Source organism: Berghia stephanieae, chromosome 1, assembly GCF_034508935.2.
Source record: "Berghia stephanieae isolate SIO BIC M18660-M18661 chromosome 1, UCSD_Bste_1.3, whole genome shotgun sequence".
In the NCBI taxonomy this organism is placed as follows: domain Eukaryota; kingdom Metazoa; phylum Mollusca; class Gastropoda; order Nudibranchia; family Aeolidiidae; genus Berghia; species Berghia stephanieae.
Window position 1 is genome coordinate 26,653,528 of NC_088360.1, and position 22,680 is coordinate 26,676,207.

At 39.0% G+C, this 22,680-nt stretch overlaps 1 protein-coding gene across 1 annotated transcript in view; it reads left to right on the plus strand.

Annotated features, from left to right (window-relative positions):
• The window catches only part of LOC144971058 (leukocyte tyrosine kinase receptor-like), a 144,398-nt gene that overhangs the window by 100,644 nt on the left and 21,074 nt on the right, over positions 1–22,680 (plus strand). The window contains exons 14-19 of the mRNA XM_078911397.1: positions 2,917–3,015; positions 6,148–6,310; positions 8,032–8,217; positions 10,360–10,455; positions 14,143–14,295; positions 18,379–18,495. Of these exons, the coding sequence (XP_078767523.1) occupies positions 2,917–3,015; positions 6,148–6,310; positions 8,032–8,217; positions 10,360–10,455; positions 14,143–14,295; positions 18,379–18,495 (814 nt within the window). The remainder of the gene's footprint in view (positions 1–2,916; positions 3,016–6,147; positions 6,311–8,031; positions 8,218–10,359; positions 10,456–14,142; positions 14,296–18,378; positions 18,496–22,680) is intronic.

Below are 22,680 nucleotides of genomic sequence, written 5' to 3' on the forward strand. Positions count from 1 at the left end.
GCTTACATTCCGTTTTACATTGGTATTTAGTGTTTGGAATATAAAAATTGTAGCCGCTATAGTTGATTTTTTTTTAAATGAACAATTTCCACTCACAAGGATAAAATAACACTTCAAATTCCTTTAAATTATATATTCCGGCAATAGGGAATAAGATTAGCGGAAGAGTAGCGTCCCTTGATTGGACGTCACCTTACAGAGAGAACGTCAATTTGGTTTTGAAGTGTCTCAAGCCGCTTTCACCGGAAGCGAGGACGAGAGACGCATGCGCACAACCAACATGACGTTCCCTCTCTAATAACTTTTCCTCCGGTGACGTCACAGACTATGGGTGACGTCCAATCAAGTGACGCTACTCTTCCGCTAATCTCATTTCCTATATCTTTAGATCTAAAGATCTATGATTATAACGACGTGCATATATATATATATATAGGGAATGAGATTAGCGGAAGTGTAGCGTCCCTTGATTGGACGTCACCCATAGTCTGTGACGTCACGGGCGGAAAAGTTATTAGAGAGAGAACGTCATGTTGGTTGTACGCATGCGTCTCCCGTCCTCTGCGCACAACCAACATGACGTTCACTCTCTAATAACTTTTCCGCCGGTGACGTCACAGACTATGGGTGACGTCCAATCAAGAGACGCTACTCTTCCGCTAATCTCATTCCCTATATCTTTCATTTTCAATAAGTTTTAATGACCAAGAGTTGCTTATAAATGAAGTTCTAAAACTTGAGGCAAATTGTCGTACATCTACGAATTTTTCGTAATGGTAGGCAGGTATGTTTTAATGTATCGATGTTTGAAGGACAAGTTTTCTGGTCAGTGTCGTCGCCATCGTTACTTATAGGTAGTTCGAAGATGACGTCACTCAGGTCTTTGTTATATTTTTTTTAGCCAAGCGCATACTATCTATAGATAGTATGCAGATGACGTCACTCAGGCCTTTGTTATTGTTTTTGCCATCCGCGTTTGTGAGTTGTTCTCACTAAACTGTATTAACCAGACTATAAAAGTTCATGGTTACACAGAGTTTGTGTGTTGGTCCGTTATACTTCCGGATGGCAATGTTGTGAACTCCTTGGCCAAGGGTATTCTATCTATAGCCAAGAGTATACTATCCATAGATAGGCTAAGAAGCTCATAACATTGCCATCCGGAAGTATAACGGACCAACACACAAAACTGTGTGTATCCATGAACGTTTATAGTCAGGTTAATACAGTTCAGTGAGCATTACTCATAAACCCGGATGGCAAAAAACAATAACAAAGACCTGAGTGACGTCATCTTCGAACTATCTATAGATAGAATGCGCTTGGCCAAGGAGTTCACAACATTGCCATCCGGAAGTATAACGGACCAACACACAAACTCTGTGTAACCATGAAATTTTATAGTCTGGTTAATACAGTTTAGTGAGAACAACTCACAAACGCGGATGGCAAAAACAATAACAAAAGCCTGAGTGACGTCATCTGCATACTATCTATAGCCTGACACAAGAACCCTGTAGGACTGGCAGTTTGACGTCATTTTCATAGGTTTATGTAGCGTCTAGTGAGTTCTCGTTAGTAGAGCTCAAGGAAACACGTTATTTCATTGGTTGAACTATTGAATACAACTCACGATTTGTTTTCTTTTGTGGCAAAGGACTGGCATTTTGACGTCATTTTTTTGGTCAGTGTCAGGTTATAACTTTACGATGGCTACGTCAGTTTACGACAGTATTTTGAAATTAACCAGTAGATTTTCGACCAATCAAAACAAGGAATTTGTGACACACCTTCACACGTGCTGGGACAAACATAGTTAGTTGTTTATATAAACAATAACGTGAATTAAATCGACTTCTTTCCGATCATTGTTATGGTTTTTATACCATCAAATGGGTGACTAGTTCTCACACGATTTTCTCGATCATATTACAAATGTTTAAGTTTACACATAGTTTTTCGGCTCAATTGATCAAGCGGTAGGACAGTGGGTATTTTACTCCGACACATACCATCGATTGTGAATCCTGTGTAGCTTGCTATGTCAATCAATCACGGCCATTGTTTACAGTATGACGGCTGTCCGAGAGGTGTGGCTATCTATGTGTCTATTATCTTGCTATCGTCCTTAATCTGTCCGTAGCCATCATTAACTTTTGCCTGACACTGACCAAAAAAAATTACTCCAAAATGACAGTCTTTGGCCGCAAAAGAAAACAAATCGTGAGTTGTAGTCACTAGTTCAACCAATGAAATAAATTGTTTCCATGAGCACTACTAACGACAACTCACTAGACGCTACACAAACCTTAAAAATGACGTCAAACTGTAAATCCTAGTTCTAGCGTATCCATCGTTGTGTTTTAGCCTGGCACTGAGCGTGGCCTTCGTAAAGTTTTGACGTCATTATTTGGTTTTTGCACCGCCTAGTGAGTAGTCGTTTGTAGTGCTCATGGAAACAAGTGATCCCATTGGTTGAACTATTGAATACAACTCACGTCATTTTTTGGTCAGTGTCGGGCTATAAGTTCACGATAGCTACGGTTCTAGTGCCTGGCTATACGTTAACGATGGAGAGGGTTCTAGTGTCAGGCTATACCTTAACGATGGCTAGGGTTCTAGTGTCAGGCTATACCTTAACGATGGCTAGGGTTCTAGTGTCAGGCTATACCTTAACGATGGCTAGGGTTCTAGTGTCGGGCTATACCTTAACGATGGCTACGGTTCTAGTGTCAGGCTATACGTTAACGATCGCTACGGTTCTAGTGTCAGGCTATACGTTAACGATGGCCACGGCTCTGGTGTCAGGCTATACATTAACGATGGCTACGGTTCTAGTGTCAGGCTTTACGTTAACGATGGCTACGATCTGTCTATGATTCAATTATGTGTTACTCAATATGTCCATTCCCTCAGGAAGGAACCTGGAATGTTCTACCGCCATTTTGCAGAAAGAATGCATCATACGTCGGTGGAGGCGGCGGGGGTGGTGGCGGGGCAACGATTGTTTACCAGGTAATGTTCTCATGATATTTATCCGTTACCTACCGCCTCATATCGATATTTAAAAAAAAAAACAAAAAAAAACAGAGCTTTTGTTTCAGAAAAGTGAGTGGAGCAGGCACTTATGTCGGTAACAACAAGAGATGAAGTGAGTAGGAAAGTGCCAGAATACAATATAGAATAAAATATTCTCGCGGCAGTGATGGGGTTTGACCCGCGACCTTACTGGTACCTTAACTCCGCCTGGCCGGTGAGAGCGTAACTCTACTGCATGAGCTATCCACGATCCAAAAAAAGATCGTCTCTAACTCAGGTCATAATTAGAGCTTTCTCTCTCTCTCTCTCTCTCTCTCTCTCTCTCTCTCTCTCTCTCTCTCTCTCTCTCTCTCTCTCTCTCTCTCTCTCTCTCTCTCTCTCTCTCTCTCTCTCTCTCTCTCTCTCTCTCTCTCTCTCTCTCTCTCTCTCTCTCACCGACTACTTGAGATAGCGGGTCCAACCCACACATTAAAAAAAATATTATTCTCTATTGTCTTCTAGCACTTTCCTACTCACTTCATCTCTTGTTCTTACAAGAGCTTTTATATAGTGCAATAACCACCTAATGTGCTCAGAGCGCTTTATAAAAGCTCCCTGACCAACAGCAAAACGAAACATGTGTAGAACGAGACATGACGCCTGTTAGGCGATATTTTTTTTTTCCGACAGACAACACGCTGTTGACGGCCAGGTAGATATTCATTTTACACCTGTATACGGTGAGAGAATTTGAGTAAAGAGTTTTTTCCAAGGACTCAACAATGCGCCGAGCGAGGCACGAACCCAGGACCTTCCGATCCGAAAGCGAGTGTCAAACCACTAGACCACATAGCCACATCATATGGGGATGGTCCAGATTCCGAGACTAGTCTTTCAGAGGTCATAATTTATCCTAGTTTCTATAATATCATGAAACATACAATGACAATTCATAGCTACCCTTTGGATAGGACGCTAGTCTATTGCAAAGTACTTTCCGACAGTTTTTACAGACCCAGCTAATCAATCACTTCTGGGTGAACAGAAGGAAATCAGAAAAAACAAAAATCTCGACTTCACTTGGGATTGATCTCTATCCCTTTGCGTGTATAACGAGTGCTCTACCAACTGAGCCATCTGGACACCCAGATTTCTGTGAGAGATTTCAAATTTAAACTAAACGACAAAAAATAATGTCAGATTTTATTTTAGTGTTTGTCAATTCAAGCAACCATATTATTATCATTGGTCCTGAATAGAATCAAAGCTTCATAAATACAACCAATATTTTAATTTTAATCACCCCGTCATAATATCGTTTGAGACTATGAGTCGCTTATCATGTTTTGTTAATCTAATGGATGGCAAAGTACTTTCCGCCAGATCAAACAGACCTAGCTACCCATTCACTGCTGGGTAGACTGGGGGGGGGGGGTGTCAGAAAAAAAAATATCGACTGCACCCAGGCTTGATCTCGGTCCCTTTGCGTCTATACCAACTGAGCTATCCAAAGGATAGCAAGCATTTGCTATTGTCCTTTTCACGCTATTCAAACCGGGATAAACTCCGGCTCCATTGGGCTTAAAGACTACTCATGGATGGAGCAATATAAAAATAACAGCAAATTTTAATCGGAGTTTGCGGTTTAAGTTAATTTATAATAATAATATTAGCTCAATTACACCGGCTTAAGAAACTCCGCCTTCATGGGTCTTGTGACGATGGGGAATTTCTATATGAAGACCCAGTGTTAATCTTGGAATTTCATGGAAAGACCGTAAGATCCAAAAAAAAAAAAGACGAGCTTTTATGTAGCGCAATATCCACTAAATTGCTCAAAGCGCTTTACAAGGGGTCCCTGACCAACAGAAAATCGTAACATGTAGAACGAAACATGACGCCTGTTAGGCCATATTACATTTTTTTTTTGTGACTGGGACAACGCTGTCAACGGTCAGGTACTAAATTTGCACCTGAGTACACTGAGAGAATATGAGTAAAGAGCCTTTTCCAAAGACCAACGAGTTTGCTAATGCTGAAATTAAACAGTTGGCAGGCTTACAAGAAGGTGTGTCTGTTATTGTCAAATGAAGGAAGTTTTCATGGTTTGGCCAAAGACAAAAACCTGAACAAGTGTGTATGAAAGGTGCCAAAGCAACAAAGAAAAATACAAGAAAAAACAACCTTTACAAAAAATCAGTCTACCTCAACTGGGGATCGAACCTCAGGCCTTCTGATTACCTGGCAGACGTGTTACCATTACACCACAGAGGCTCTGGAAAAGCTTCTCCTTAATTTCTTAATCATTGTTTGGCTGTGTGACCCACCATACTTGTCTCACAAAATCAGATCTGCAAATAGGAAGCAGGAAAAGAGATAGACAACCAAATAGCAGGATTGATAACAACAAAGATCGGACACTGTTAGACAACCCAACCCTGATTATGAGGCAGGGTGACTCAGCAGTACGGTCTTTGCTTCGTACCTGAAAGGTACCGAGTTCGATCACCCGCCGCTGCGCTGTGTGATTGATCTTGAGCAAGTCACCTCGCCCTAGCTCATTTTGCGGCGCTGACTGTAGGTTGACGCCTGGGTTATTCCAGTCTACCCTTGGAATAGACCCTAGAGAGGGGGGCGAGGGCGGGGGCGGGGGGGGGGGAGGAGGACTGGTTGGCGAAGCTGTACTCATGTCAACCCTACGACCGCTGATGAGATGAGGTGAGGTTAGCGTCAATGCATAACTTTACAGGCAAGCATCACAGAGCGTATTGCACAGTTGTTAACTTTCGTGTTTCTCTGTGCGGCTATGTGGTCTAGTGGAATGACACTCGCTTTCGGATCGGAAGTTCCTGGGTTCGAGCCTCGCGCTCGGCGCATAGTTGAGCCCTTGGAAAAGGCTCTTTACTCACATTCTCTCACCGTACTCAGGTGTAAAATGAGTACCTGGCCGTTAACGGCGTTGTCTTTGTCCGAAAATTGTAATATCGCCTAACAGGCGTCATATCCGGTCCTACATGTTAAATGTTGCTGTTGACCAGGGACCCCTTGTAAAGCGCTTTGAGCACATTTAGTGGATATTGCGCTATATAAAAGCTCAATTATTTTTTTTATGTACTGTAATAATTTCAGAAAGACCCCAAGAAGAAAGTCAAGATCCTGATGATAGCAGGTGGAGGGGGAGGCCTGCCTTCCGAGCTTCACGATGCTTCAGATGATCTTGAGGGATTTCATGGGCGAGATCGAACCCTGTCTCAAAGTACAGCTGTGCTGATGGCACAACTAAGCAACGCAGGTAACGCCCTATCCTCTCAATTACTCCAACCATTTAACTATGTGTGGCCAAGTCTGTCAATAGGATTCAATAGTCGTAACGTCACTTCCTTCCTAATGACGTATGGTAACTTAGCAACACTGGCTCTAAACTATCGGAACAATGGCGGACGCCCGTATGAAATATTTCTCCGGCGAGCATAAAAGCGTATCCAGAGGGAAAAAAACATAAATTTGATCATGTTTTGACTTTTACACATTCTGATCACAAGGCATATGAAAAGTTCTAGCCAGCCTGAAGAATAAAGAGTAATGGTTTTCTTTGTTTAGAACCAAGATGGCCGCCGTTGCCGGGCGGCGTGACATCAGACTACTGAATCCAATTCTTGAAGCTCCGCCTTACACACACACACCCCCCCCCCTTTCTCTTTTTTTTTTATTCATTGGGTGTTTGATTTGACATTATGCATTGTCATAAAGGGATACTATTTAATTAGTTTGTATTTATGTGTCTCGATACCTTTAATTTATTCGTTTGTTTTTTAATCCGAATATATTGGCTCGCATCTTTTGCTAAAAAGGGACAATCAAACATTTTGGTTTTTGTTTGTTACTTTGTTTTTTAGGGTTTATTTATTTTGAGGGGGGTAGTTTTTTTGGTGGGGGGGGGGGCGTTTGGGAGTGGGGGTTGTGGTTGTTTGTTTTGTTGTTGTTGTTGTATTTTTTGTTTTGTTTTGTGTTTGTGTGTGCTTTGAGAGAGTGAATTATGTTTAGGAGATAGAGATTTGTTTCTTTTAGTGATATTTTTTTCCTCTCTCGTAATTATAGGTTCTAATACTTATTTGCATCTTATCATCATCACATTTATTTTGAAATGTGTGACCAAACGTCTGAAAACTGTATTATGCCTGGGTAAACCAGAAACTAAATTTCAATTTCAACCTTAATATTATATGTAACCCGCCGTGTCAAAACGGTATTATGTCGGAATGTGTTGTAGCCCAAGAAGAGAATTTAGAGATAAAACTGTTGGAGATAGGACTTTAGAACGTTTTGCAATGCAAGAAATAGTATTTACACTCTACCATAAGGAACAGAAGGAAACACCATGTTTTATCTTTAAGGTTATAACTTTAATTTTCCTTATCTAGTTCACATATACACGTTTGAGTCCAAAAAATGTATAGAGCGGACACTTATATCATTGGTGCTGAGAAATAACATAGGATATGAAGAAGTGCAAGCTGAGAACAGAGAATAAAAATATCACGATGTCAGAGAGCCAAACTCGGGATCCTATTGACACGGCACCCTCCGCCTGGCTGAAAGAGAGAGAAAGAAAGAGAGGGACAGATAAATAGATAGATAGATAGATAGGTAGATAGATAGGTAGTGAGAGAGAGAGAGAGAGAGAGAGAGAGAGAGAGAGTGGTCGTACTAGCCACTGAGACATCCAGCCATATGGGTTGAAGAGTGATTTATGTCATATACCGCAATGATCAGTGTCCTTTTTGTTCGTTAAACTTTGGTAAGCCTAAATTTCAGAATTTTGACTTGAAACTCGGTTCGCTTTATCTAATGCATGTTCAACATAATACCAGATTGACGATTGAGTCACATATTACAGTTTCGATTGTTTAGCACCCATGCTATTCCTGTTTTTGTTTGATTATGTTTTGATTAGTGTTCTGTATTGGCAAACTACGTACAATAAACTTTGAATCTTATATCTTTACAATCCAGACTCGGCAAATTCCATGTTGATGGACCAATCCGAGGCAGATGGGCTGTTCCAAAAGCCTCTGGCAGGCCGGAATGGCTGCAGTCATTCTACCAGTCTACCCAACTACTGGGGTGGCTCGGGTGGTTTTGGAGGTGGTGGTGGAGCATGTGCAGGAGGTGGTGACGGAGGAGGAGGAGGGGGCCGTGGTAAGTTCAGTTAAGGTGTAGATAGTATGCACTTGGCTAATAAGTTCACAACATTGCCATCCGGAAGTATAACTGGCCAACACACAAAACTGTGTGTAACCATGATGGTTTATAGTCTGGTTATTACAGTTTAGTGAGAATTACTCATAAACGCGGATGGCAAAAAACAATAACAAAGACCTGAGTGACGTCATCTTCGAACTATCTGTTGTTGTCCTTCAGAGCTAGAGTGATGGAGCGTAGCCATCGTAAAGTTATAGCCTGACACTGACCAAAATGTGCCGTCAAAAAGCCAGTCTTTTGCCACTAAAGAAAACAAATCGTGAGTTGTATTCAATAGTTCAACCAATGAAATATCTTGTTTCCATGAGCTCTACTAACGACAACTCACTAAGCGGTGCAAAAACTAAATAATAACGTCAAACTGCCAGTCCTTTTGGATTTCAGTATCAGGCTATAACATAACGATGGCTACGCTAAAACCCTCTAGGACTGGCAGTTTGAAGTCAGTGTCAGGCTATAAGTTAACGATCTCTACGGTTTATCCCGGTTTCTATCGGTTCTATGCGTTTAGTTAAAATACTTATAATACCCACTAGCCAATCGTGATGTTAGATATTTAAAAGGTGGGAACACTTTTCACTAAGTGGGTCACTTTGAGAACATTTTGCAATGTGACCAATGACCTCGAGCACATGGAAAGTTAATATAGATTGCTCCAATAGGATTCAATAGTCGTACCGTCACTTCCTTCCTAATGACGCATGGTAACTTAGCAACACTGGCTCTAAACTATCGGAACAATGGCGGACGCCCAAATGAAACGTTTCTCCGGCGAGTATAAAGCGTATCCAGAAGAAAAAAAACACATACATTTGATCGTGTTTTGACTTTTACACATTCTGATCACAAGACATATGAAAAGTTCCAGACAGCATGAAAAATAAAAAGTAATGATTTTCTTTGTTTAGAACCAAGATGACCGCCGTTGCCGGGCGCGTGACATCAGACTATTGAATCCAATTGGGATGTTAGATGTATCTAGATGGTTCATCGTCTTTGTCAGATGAATAGATCGTCTTGTCGTTTGGAGGAAAAGTCGACATGATACTGGCTTTTCACGAGCGGTTATTTAATTTATCGATGTTGTCAAACCACGATATTAATCATGACCCTCTTTGTCACTTAACCATGCCTTATATTGTTATATCCTCTATGTCAACTCACCATATCGGGTTACAAGAGCTTTCTTCATTTATAACTGATAGAAATTCTTGTTAACCCTCTCCTCACAAACTGTAGGAAAATCGTTACATTCGTTACGATACAATGAACATTTTTCCGAATCAGATTTGTATTATTAATCGCAAAATTAGTAGACAAATCTTTTTAATATTTACAAAAATTTCGTGCTGTTTTGTAAAGCTTGTTTTGCTTAGCAAAAGTATATATATATATATATATATATATATATATATATATATATATATATATATATATATATATATATATATATATATATATATATATATATATGCTTTTAAATTTGAGTTTTAAAATTCAATTCATGTGTTGGGTCGGTATGACTATAGGAGGACGAGAGACGCATGCGCACAACCAACATGACGTTCTATCTCTAATAACTTTTCCGCCGGTGACGTCACAGACTATGGGTGACGTCCAATCAAGGGACGTTACTCTTCCGCTAATCTCATTCCCTATTAGGTTGAAGTCCTGTAAATAGTCTGTACGAAGAGAGTTCACCAGAAAAATACCGCCATCCCTTCCTTGGTGTCTTCATGTCTTCTAAAATAAAAGAAATCTTGAGTTTTTGTATAGCGCAATATCCACAAAACGTGGACAAAGACAACGCTGTGAACGACCAAGTACTCATTTTGCACCTGAGTACGGTGAGAGACTGTGAGTAAAGAGCCTTTGCCAAGGACTCAACTATGCGCCGAGCGAGGCTCGAACCCAGGACCTTCCGATCCGAAAGCGAGTGTCATACCACTAGACCACATAGCCTCACATAGGTGAAGCATCATGAAGCGTATTGAGTAGATGGAAACTGTGTGTAAATTCTAATATTTTTATGAATATTATGAATATTTTACATTTATTTATCCCATTGTGTTATCTCAGATTCAACTCGTGCCTATCACAAGCGGACTCTGACCGTTGGTCATCCTGGTCTGTCGTTTGTCCATCCAGAGGCCTTGTCTTCTTTTGTTGAACTTGGTAAGGTCAAGGTCATCATTGCATTCATCATCATCATCATCATCATCATCATCATCATCAGCATCATCATCATCATCATCATCATCATCATCATCATCATCATCATCTTCACCACAACCGTCACCATCATCATCATCATCATCATCATCATCATCATCATCATCATCATCATCATCACCACCACCACCACCAATATCACCATCATCATCATCATCATCATCATCATCATCATCATCATCATCATCATCATCATCATCATCATCATCATCATCACCACCACCACCACCAATATCACCATCATCATCATCATCATCATCATCATCATCATCATCATCATCATCATCATCATCATCATCATCATCATCATTATCATCATACTCATCCTCATCATTATCATTAACATAATTATGATCATCACCAGCATTGTCTCTCATCCCTTATCACAGTCTATATATATATATATATATATATATATATATATATAGACACATCATTTCCCCATGCATTATTTATCAGCCTTGTCCGTGTCAAGCGCGTTTATTTTCCCATATCACTTCAATATATCCCTCTAAACTACATTATTCTAGAAACAAGAGATGAAGTAAGTATGAAAGTGCCAGAAGACAATAGAGATTAAAAAAAATATATAATAAATTCGCGGCGGTGACGGGGGTTTGAACCGGCGACCACGATCGTGGATAGCTCATACGGTAGAGTCACGCCCTCCCCGGCCTGGCGGAGTTGTCGTACCAGTAAGGTCGCGGGTTCAAATCCCCTCAACGCCGCGAAATTTTTATTCTCCATTGTCTTCTTGCACTTTCCTACTCACTTCATCACTTGTTGTTATCACCATAAGGGCCTGCTCCACTCACTTTTCTGAGTTAATTATTCTAGAAAGACATGTAAAAAGGGCCAGAGAACTCGGGCTTTTAAATTCGACCGATTAAAATGACCCTCATCTTGTCAAAAACCCTCAAACCTGGGACATCCGTTTACTATTTGAGAGTTAGTTTTTAGCATGATGAGGGTCATTTCAATCAACCGATATCTGAAGGGCATGAAGTGAGTAGGAAAGTGCCAGAAGACAATCTTCTTCTTCTTCTTCAAGTATCAAGTCTGTGCCAGACATCGGTGATCATGATACGCCATTCATCTCTCTGATTAGATAACCTCAGAATACTAATATTACTCTTCTCTTTCTTTGTCACCCAGCTGTTCAAACTATTCAGATATGTTTTTCTTGGTCTACCTTTACTTTTTTTACCTTCTATCTTTCCTGTGAGAGCAAGATGTTCAATACATTTATGTCGATTAAGGTGTCCTAAAAATTGCATTTCTCTTTTTCTTATTGTACGAATTAATAGCTTTTAGTTTCAGCTTGCTCTAATACTTCTTCATTAGTTTTCTTCTCTGTCCATGAGATTCTTAACATCCTTCTAAGAAACCACATTTCTGCTGCCTCCAGTTTCTTTCTAATGTCTTCTGGAGGCAATAGAGAATTAAAAATTTCGCGGTGGTAATGGGGGTTTGAACCAGCGACCTTACTGGTACGAAAACTCCGTCTGGCCGGGGAGAGCGTGACTCTACCGTATGAGCTATCCAAGATTGTGGATCGTGGATAGCTCATTCGGTAGCACGATCTTGTCGTACCAGTAAGGTCGCGGAATCAAAACCCCATCAACGCCACGAAATTTTTATTCTCTATTGTCTTCTGGCACTTTCCTGCTCACTTCATCTCTTGTTGTTACATAAGTGCCTGCTCCACTCACTTTTTTAATATCTGAAGGACGAGTTTTCTGGTCAAAAGGTTAATAAATATGAGGGGTGGGGGATTTCCAGTGCATGGCTGTATACGGAATATCTCCTTGACCTCCTCGCCCTTATGTTCCCTGGGGGTTCCACTCTTTGTCGCAATCTCACAGTTCTTTACGTTTTGGGCAGAAACTTTTACCCCACCATGATATCGTTCGATTAAAAGGATTCTCAGCGTTGTCGAAAAATGTCAAACCTGACGCTTCTTGGGAGTGTCAGTTCTGAGATACTATTTGGCCGAGATCTAGAGTCGTTTTAAAATCGATCAATATTTGGGTTAGAAGATTTCAGGCCAAAATGAAAAAAGGTGTTTCACTAGGATTTCGGCACTGTCGTCTTTAACTGATAGAGTTACTTGGTTGTATCCCTAAGGACACGCCAACTATCAAACCCCATTTTCATTAGTGCCAATTTTCTCTCTCTCTCTCTCTCTCTCTCTCTCTCTCTCTCTCTCTCTCTCTCTCTCTCTCTCTCTATCTCTCTCTCTCTCTCTCTCTCTCTCTCTCTCTCTCTCTCTCTCTCTCTCTCTTACAAAATAAATCTGAATAAGAAAAATGTATATTGTGTCGTAACAAATGTGACGATTTTGCTGTAGGTGGTATGGAGAGGGTTAAGACCTAATTGAAGCGTTGGTTCACTTTTAATCTATAATAATTAACCGCCAGAATTCTGAGAGTACCATGGACCAGAAAGAAATCAAACATTCTCCGTTCTTATTGATGCAGGCTAAAGGTCCAGAAAACTGTTGGCAGAAGTTAAAATGAGAAAACTTAACTATTATAGACACGTACGTAGACACACGCAGCACCATCCAAAAATCAGTGCTAGAGGGAAAAGTAGCTGTTTTGTTCACATACGAAGCCTCTCCATTTTCACTCTTTCGTTAGTATTTACGACCACCGGCTTCAGGCAGCCCCCACCGTTTTCTGCAGAATAAAGGCACGAGGCAAATCAAGAAAATACTAACGAAAGAGTGAAAATAGAGAGGCTTTGTATTGGAACGATACAGACAATGGACGTTTCGGGTACAAACCCTTCGTCAGCACAACAATACACAAATTAACGTGGAAAACAAATTTAAAAAAATTAAAATGCAAAATAACTTGTATCGTCTGTACTCAATAGTGTTTGCAGTATGAATGAAACGCTAGCGTGGCGTGGGTAGTCGGTAGGGAGTGATCCGGATCCGAAAGAGATGTCAGCGTGTAAAGGAGCAGGAATCTACTAGAAAATAATGGAAGATAAAAGACATATTATAATTGTAATATTGAAAGAAGTAATAGGAATATAATAAGTACTAGAAGTTATAATAATAATAATGATAATAATAATAATAATAATAATAGTAGTAGTAGTAGTAGTAGTAGTAGTAGTAGTAGTAGTAGTAGTAGCAGTAGTAGTAGTAGTAGTAGTAGTAGTGGTGGTAGTAGTAGTAGTAGTGGTAGTAGTAGTAGTAGTAGTAGTAGTAGTAGTAGTAGTAGTAGTAGTAGAGTAGTAGTAGTAGTAGTAGTAGTTGTAGAAGTAGTAGTAGTAGCAGTAGTAGTAGTAGTAGTAGTAGTAGTAGTAGTAGCAGTAGTAATAGTAGTAGTAGAAGTAGTAGTAGTAGGCGCAAGTGCTGCACGGATCTGTCACCCATCCTCTTTCCGGTCTCGCCAACGTAAGCAATCCCACAGGAAGGAAGCCCTGGATAGGAAATATGGAGACAACAACTGGCAAAAAGATAAACAACTACTCGGTAATGGCCGTTGAGCGTGAAGTATCGCGTTCCCATGACATTCAACCGCTGTAGGGAAGGTGGAAATCCGGTACGGTAATTTACCCTACATCCTCATGCCTCACAATAATATTTGGTTTCCCCTATTTCTTTGCGTCCAGACTCTCACGGATCTGACGGCATCGCCAATGTGGAGTCTCTGTGGTTTTGTCCCTGTGCCTACAGGTGTATGTGGAAGGGACCTGGTCTGGAACAGCCTACCTGTCTCTGCCCTGCTGGAACCGTACTCCAAGAGGACGGGTTTTCGTGTGATGGTAAGATCTGTAAGAAGAATACCGTACTCTGAATAAAACTCCCTATTAAATCTTTTTGACCAGAAAACTCGGCCTTGAAGTATCGATTAAAATGAAACTTCTGGAAGTCCCAGGTTTGGGAGTTTTTGACAAGGTAAGGGTCGTTTTAATCGATCGATATTTGAATAACCAGTTATTTGGCCAAATTTTTAAATACGTGTTTTGTTGTTTTTTCAAAGTACGACAGAAATGGCATTCGTATCAGATCAGTCTGTGACTAACTGATGGTGGTCATTAAATCGAATCCTGATCCCACTGAATATGGCATTATATTATTCGTTCTGAGAAAAGGTTCTTTACTCACCGTATTCAGCTGATAATAAGTACCTGAAACGTCGTTTACTTTGTTTTGTATCTTTTATAAGAGTAATTTTTACTCCATTTCTTTTACTATACACTGCTTCGATCATATAAAGTCGAAATTGCTCCATCCAAGAACTCAATTTTTATTGGAATTATTAGTTTGTTTCAAATCATGATTCCTATCCTTTTACACCTGGTTGTGCATGTCTCAATAATAGTTCAGTTAGTAGCTCTCTCTCCCTCCCTCCCTCTCTCTCTCTCTCTATCTCTCTCTCTCTCTCTCTCTCTCTCTCTCTCTCTCTCTCTCTCTCTCTTTCTCACTCTTGTGGGGCCCCCACAAACACCTTTCATTCAGCAGTCATTGGGTCCAGAAAACTGTTGGCAGAAGTTAAAATGAGAAAACTCAACTATTATAGACACGTAGATAGACACACACAGCACCATCCAAAAATCAGTGCTAGAGGGAAAGTAGCTGGCAGAAAGGCACGAGGCAAATCAAGGAAAACCGTTGTTAGATCTGGCGGAATGAACTTATCGATAGACCAACATCTAGTCTGGAGGAAAGGAAACATTGGGATTCAAAAGTCTGATGTCACGTCCGCCCAGCAGCCAGCAGCCTGGTTCTAAACAAAGAAAATCTGTACTTTTTATTCTTATGCTGGCTAGAACTTTTTCTCGTGTCATGTGATCAGAATGTATAAAACTCAAAACATGATCAGATTTATAATGTTTTTCTCCTCTAGATACACTTTTATGCTCGTCGTAGAAATATGTCATTAGGGCGTCCGCCATTGCCCCGATTGTTTAGAACCAGTTTCTACGCTATTATGCGTCATTACGAGGGAAGTGACGTCACGACTGTTGAAGCCTATTGCTGCTGACAGTTTAACGCTACAGAAACCGGGAATATCTCCAGTTTCTTGGATCTTACTCCACCGGATTTTTTTTCCAAGCAAGAATGCACATAAATTTGAACTTTGACCGAGATTTATTACTTTGCTCCATTTCATAAATTGCAAGGAAATAAAGATCTATGATTATAACGACGTGCATATATATAGGGAATGATATTAGCGGAAGAGTAGCGTCCCTTGATTGTACGTCACCCATAGTCTGTGACGTCACCGGCGGAAAAAGTTATTCGAGAGAGAACGTCATGTTTGTTGTGCGCATGCGTCTCCCGTCCTCGCGAAGACGTGAGACGCATGCGCACAACAAACGTGACGTTCTATCTCTAATAACTTTTCCGCCGGTGACGTCACAGACTATGGGTGACGTCCAATCAAGGGACGCTACTCTTCCGCTAATCTCATTCTCTATATGCAGGCCTGGTAGCCGAACGCCATTTATTATGAGCGTGGTTTAACATTTTTGTAATGGGCATCCGGCAATATGTTTCGTTGGTTTAAGTGCATTTCTATTATAACAATAAGCCCATAATAAATCGTGTTATCAGACCTGTAAATATTTACACGTTGGATTATAGCTATTTGACTTATAATTCAATGTTCAATTTAAAGTTCACTCCTACATAACAATGTTTTGAGGCTGTTTATTGTCTTGAGTACCAATACTAATGATATTATAAAGGCTAACAGATTTTTATTATTACTATTAGTGGAGAGATACTGCTCAAGAGTTTATAGTGCTCAAGATTTTTGCTATTTTTTGGTTTGTTTTTTTTGTTTTTGTTGGGTTTTTTTATTTATTTATTTATTTATTTATTTTATTTTTTTTTTTGCTTTTTCAATTTTTTGGTTTTATTGTTTTGTTGCTTTGTTGTTTGTTTTGTTTAATTTTTGTTTTTGTTTTTGTTTTGTTAATTTTACATTGTATTTCTAGAATTTATGCTTTAATATATCCAAGCTTTACATTATTTCAGTGTTTTGTGTTTTCTTTCTGCCCCTCTTGTTTTGTTTCATGTAGCAAGTAGAACTCACAGCAGCTTCAGACTGCAAGCTGTGGGAATTTATCAAAGGTGATAAAGAATAAGGTTTGGTTGGGGGGGGGGGGGGAGGGGGAGGAGGAGAAGAAGACGACTGATCGGAGTGAGATGTTTAATTCTCTATTCTCTTCTGGCACTTTTTGACTCCCTTTATACTAGGGGCAGCGTGGCTCAGTGGTACGGTCTTTGCTTCCTACCCGAAAGGTACCGAGTTCAATCACCCGCCGCTGCGTTGTGTGGCCTTGAGCAAGTCACCTCGCCCTAGCTCGCTTTGCGGCGCTGCTCTGCGGCTGATGCCTGGGTTATTCAAGTCTTCCCTTGGAATAGACCCTAAAGACAAATTTCCCCTTGGGGATGAATAAAGGGAATTTTATTTTTTATTTTATTTTATTTTTTTAAATTTCTTGACATTATGAACACGAGTGCCTGACATGCTCCCTCCACTCGTGTTTCTAAATAGTTGATTCGTTGAAATAGGCTCTTGACTTAAGTCTCTCACCGTACTCAGGTGTAAAATCAGTACCTGGCTGTTAACAGCGTTGTCTTTGTATGACGATGAAAAAAATTTCACTACCGCTAAACAGGATTAATGACTCGTCATTCACGATAAGTGTTGTTTTTGGCTGGAAGTCCCTTCTAAAGCGATGTGACCACCTTCAGTGGAAATCGCGTTTTATAAAATCTCAAAATTTCAAGAGCACAAGTGAGAGGTAGAGGAAGTGGAAATGGTGAGGGTGGCAGAAAATAGGGTCGAGTTAGAAGAAGAAGAAGAAGAAGAAGAAGAAGAAGAAGAAGAAGAAGAAGAAGAAGAAGAAGAAGAAGAAGAAGAAGAAGAAGAAGAAGAAGAAGAAGAAGAAAGAAGAGAAGAAGAAGAAGAAGAAGAAGAAGAAGAAGAAGAAGAAAGAAGAAGAAGAAGAAGAAGAAGAAGAAGAAGAAGAAGAAAGAAGAAGAAGGAAGAGAGAAGAAGAAGAAGAAGAAGAAGAAGAAGAAGAAGAAGAAGAAGAAGAAGAAGAAGAAGAAGAAGAAGAAGAAGAAGAAGAGAAGAAGAAGAAGAAGAAGAAGAGAAGAAGAAGAAGAAGAAGAAGAAGATGAAGAAGAAGAAGAAGAAGAAGAAGAAGAAGAAGAAGAAGAAGAAGAAGAAGAAGAAGAGAAGAATTGGGTAGAGTAGTGAGAAATAGAAGTGGAAGAGAGAGTAGAAGAAAGAGAGAACAGAGTGAGGAGAATGGAAATGTAAAGAGATGGGGGGGGGGGGGGGGGGGAGCCAGATCGCTACGTGCGTGACCAGTTTGACCAAAGTTGGGCTCGCAGAGAACCTTGTTTTTATTATTCCATAGGCTGGATAATTATTCCTTCACTTTTTCTATTTTATTATTTTTTTTTTTTTTTTGGTTTATCGAAACCAAAGACTGTTTTAAGGGATGGTTAAGGTGGAAGAAGAAGAGAAGTATAAGGTTCTGTTTGGTCACTTTTAAGTCGAAATTGACAACAAGAAATTCTGGACATCAGACAGCCCTATGATGAGAAGAAGAAGAAGAAGAAGAGAGAGAGAGAGAGAGAGAGAGAGAGAGAGAGAGAGAGAGAGAGAGAGAGAGAGAGAGAGAGAGAGAGAGAGAGAGAGAGAGAGGGAGAGTAGGAAAAGAAAGTGAACATGACAGAGGAGATAAACAAAATAGAGAGAGGGGGAAACGGAAAAATAGAAGAATAATAAAGGAAGACTGGAGAGAAGGGGAAATAGAGGGAAAGCTACAAAAAGCTGTTATTAATATTATTATTATTTAATTTCCTGAATCTTACAGAGACCATTTCGAATACGCTGACAAATTTGGAGCAGCAGAAGAACAACGTCATCATCATCATTGTCCTTGTTGCATCCATCGTCGTTGTGGCTGCCATTGTCGTCTGTATCTGTGTCTGTAAGTCTTTAATCATCATCATCATCATCATCATCATCATCATCATCATTGTCCTTGTTCCATCCATCGTCGTTGTGGCTGCCATTGTCGTCTGTATCGGTGTCTGTAAGTCTTTAATCATCATCATCATCATCATCATCATCATCATCATCATCATCATCATCATCATCATCATTGTCCTTGTTCCATCCATCGTCGTTGTGGCTGCCATTGTCGTCTGTACCTGTGTCTGTAAGTTTTTAATCATCATCATCATCATCATCATCATCATCATCATCATCATCATCGCCGATCTTCATCATCGTCATTATCATCATTGCAACCATCGTCGTTGTTTCCGCCATTGTCGTCTGTATCTGTGTCTGTAAGTTTTTAAACTGCCTATCATTATTCTCATCATCTGCACCATCATTATTATTGTTATCATCATCATCATCATCATCATCATCATCATCATCATTGTCCTTGTTGCATCCATCGTCGTTGTGGCTGCCATTGTCGTCTGTATCTGTGTCTGTAAGTCTTTAATCATCATCATCATCATCATCATCATCATCATCATCATTGTCTGTTCCATCCATGTCGTTGTGGCTGCCATTGTCGTCTGTACCTGTGTCTGTAAGTTTTTAATATCATCATCTCATATCATCATCTATCTCATCATCATCATCGCGATCTTCATCATCGTCATTATATCATTGCAACATCGTCGTTGTTTCGCATTGTCGTCTGTATCTGTGTCTGTAAGTTTTAATGCTATCATTATTCTCATCATCTGCACCATCATTATTATGTTATCATCATTCATCATCATCATCATATCATCATCATCATCATCATCATCATCATCATCATCATCTTCATATTCATGGCCATCATCATTATCATCTTCATCGCATTCATTATCGTAATCTTTATTATGATGATGATGATGATTATTATTATTATTATTATTTTATTATATATTATTATTATTATTATTATTATTATTATTATTATTATTATTATTATTATTATAATTATTATTATTATCTATATTATTATCATTATTATTATTATAATTATCATTATTATTTTATTTTATTATTATTATTATTTTTATTATTATATTTTATTATTATTATATTATTATTATTTTATTATCATATTATATTACATTATTATTATTATTATTATTGTTATTATTATCATTCTTTTTCTTCCTCGTCGTCTTTTTCTATTTCTTCTAAACCTACTTCCTCAATCAAATAAACTGCAATTGCTGATTGATTTAAATATACATATAGTTATTTCATACCGTTATTCTAATTTCTTAAAACACGACTTCTGCAATAATAAACACAACGACGAAAGGTATAGTTTATCTATATCAGTCCAATCTCTGAGGTATCATTCTAAAACACCAAGCCTATATTTAAACCACCCGAGTTACATACTATAGAAAATCGTCAATTTGTTAGCGATCAATATCTTTATATCTCCTAAGACTTCATTTTTGTACATCAAAACACTTTGAAGAATTGATCATTTGTTTAAATTAGAATGAAGTATAAACATAAAGTTGTTATGTAGAGAGATAGTTTGAGTTCAAAATATACATTTTTCTGCTGGGTAAGCCTGCCATTTTGAGAAAATACTGAAAATCGTTGTAAGGAGAGGGTTATTACCAACTATAGGAAAATCGTCACATTCGTTACGAGACAACCAATATTTTCTGATTCAAATTTCTCTTGTACATCATAAAATTTAAAGAAAATGAACAGTGTGTTGTAGAGCATGTGTTGCTAAATAAATTAGATCTCCGTGTATCGCAAGAACTTTACCACTATTGTGTTTGTGTGATAAAAATATATTTTGTGTAGGTTGATTGAGTGTGAAGTTTTGGGGGAAATCCTGAAAATGGCTGGTAAGGAGAAAGTTAAAGATATGAAAACAACATCCAGGCTAGATAAGATGATGATAATGGTATTATGCAACATCGAGTTGAGCACATCTTGTTTTGTTTAACTCTCTCTCTCTCTCTCTCTCTCTCTCTCTCTCTCTCTCTCTCTCTCTCTCTCTCTCTCTCTCTCTCTCTCTCTTTGCCGATCCATTTCAGTATTTTCCCAAAATGAAAGGCTTACCCCGCAGAAAAAAAATGATTTTATAAACTCAAACAAGCTCTCTACAAAACAACTTTATGTTCTTATTAATTAAAAACAAAGATCATTCTTCAAAGTGTGTGATGTACACAATAAAATTGAATAGGAAAAATGTATATTATGTCGTAACAAATGTGACGATTTTGCTGTAGGTGGTGAGGAGAGGGTTAAGGAGCAGGTTTTCATTATCTAGTTATATGTGACCCACCGTATCAAAGCGGTATTATGTCGGGATCCACTCGGTAAGGGAAATTGAATTCATAGCCACAAATATCCAACTTGGGTTTAATTTCTGTACGTTATGGCTTTGCAAAATCTTCTAAGCTCCAATTTCTCATCATTCTATCTCTAAATTCACTTTTTGGGGTCTGAATCATCCCGACATAATACCGTTTTGAGACGGAGGGTCACATATATGACATTGACGATTTTCCCCATGAGTTATTTTAAAACCAAGGGTAAATCCGCATTAAACTTCAAATTATTGTCACCCACAGCAACAGAGTGATATTTTGTCGAGATTAAAAAAAAAAAAGATGTGCTGGATATTGAGACCTAGATATCCATTGACATTTAATTTGGGGTATATTTCAACTCGAAATTGGAAAGAATTAATACATATTTAACAACAACAATAATAATAATAATAATAATAATAATAATAATAATAATAATAATAATAATAATAATAATAATAATAATAACAAATTTTCAAGTTTTTTTTATTTTGTTGTGTTTTTAGGGAGCTTTTTTTCTTCGGAGAGGTGTTCTTTTTTTTTTTTTTGTTGTTGTTGTTGTTGTTGTTGTTGTTGTTGTTGTTGTTGTTGTTGTTGTTGTTGTCTTTTTTTCCCCCATTTTTTTACTTGTTGTTTGTAAAACGCTTTTTTTTATTAGTTGTCAACTAGATATCTAACATGACTATTAATAATCTCAGATTAATTAACTTATCTATTTGTTATTTCCAAGGAATTTACCCAATGGAAACCGTACGGTGCTCTTATTGGCTAACCAACCAGCGGCCTCGATGAGAAAAATATCCGCCATTGAGACATTGGCTGGGAATCGCGTTACTATAGTAAACAAGCGCTGATCGGCCGTTCATGAAATCTAAGAAAATAACTTCCTGATCGCTCGTTTAACTCAAAATTATTCAAAACGATGTCTCTAAAATGATATAAATGTGACTTCTTAAGGTTTTCTTCACGGTCAAAACCACACAACATCCTATTAATGATTACGTCCAAGGCAAAAAGGAATATTGACAGGTCGACCGAGAGTTGAACTCGTCAGACGACAAACATCAATGCGAAGTGTAGAGAGAGTCAAGCTCTTGTTTGTCTTGTCCTGTTCTATATTATAGAGAAAAGGATAAATAGTATAGCCTCGTTGTGAGTGGTTGCGTGTCATAGTCATGTTTTTAAATTGTTTCTGTTGTTTATGTGTGTAGTGATGATGTGGTGGTGGTTGTAGTTGAGTAGTAATGGTAATGATATGGTGGTGGTGGTGGTTGTAGTAGTAGTGGTCGTGATGATGATGTGGTGGTGGTGGTTGTAGTAGTAGTGGTAATGATGCGGCTATGTGGTCTAGTAGTATGACACTCGCTTTCGGATCGGAAGGTCCTGGGTTCGAGCCTCGCGCTCGGCGCATAGTTGAGTCCTTTGTAAAGGCTCTTTACTCACATTCTCTCACCGTACTCAGGTGTAAAATGAGTACCTGGCCGTTAACAGGGTTGTCTTTGTCCGAAAAATTGTAATATCGCCTAACAGGCGACATGTCCCGTCGTACATGTTAAATGTTGACCAGGGACCCCATGTAAAGCGCTTTGAGCACATTTAGTAGATGTAAGATATAAAGCTCAATTAAAAAAAAAATATTTCAATGATGATGATATGGTGGTGGTGGTTGCAGTAGTAGTGGTAGTGATGATAATGGGGTGGTTGTTGTAGTTGTAGCAGTAGTGATAGTGGTGATGATGTGGTGGTGGTTGTAGTGGTAGTGATGATGATGTGGTGGTGGTGGTTGTAGTAGTAGTTGTAATGGTGAT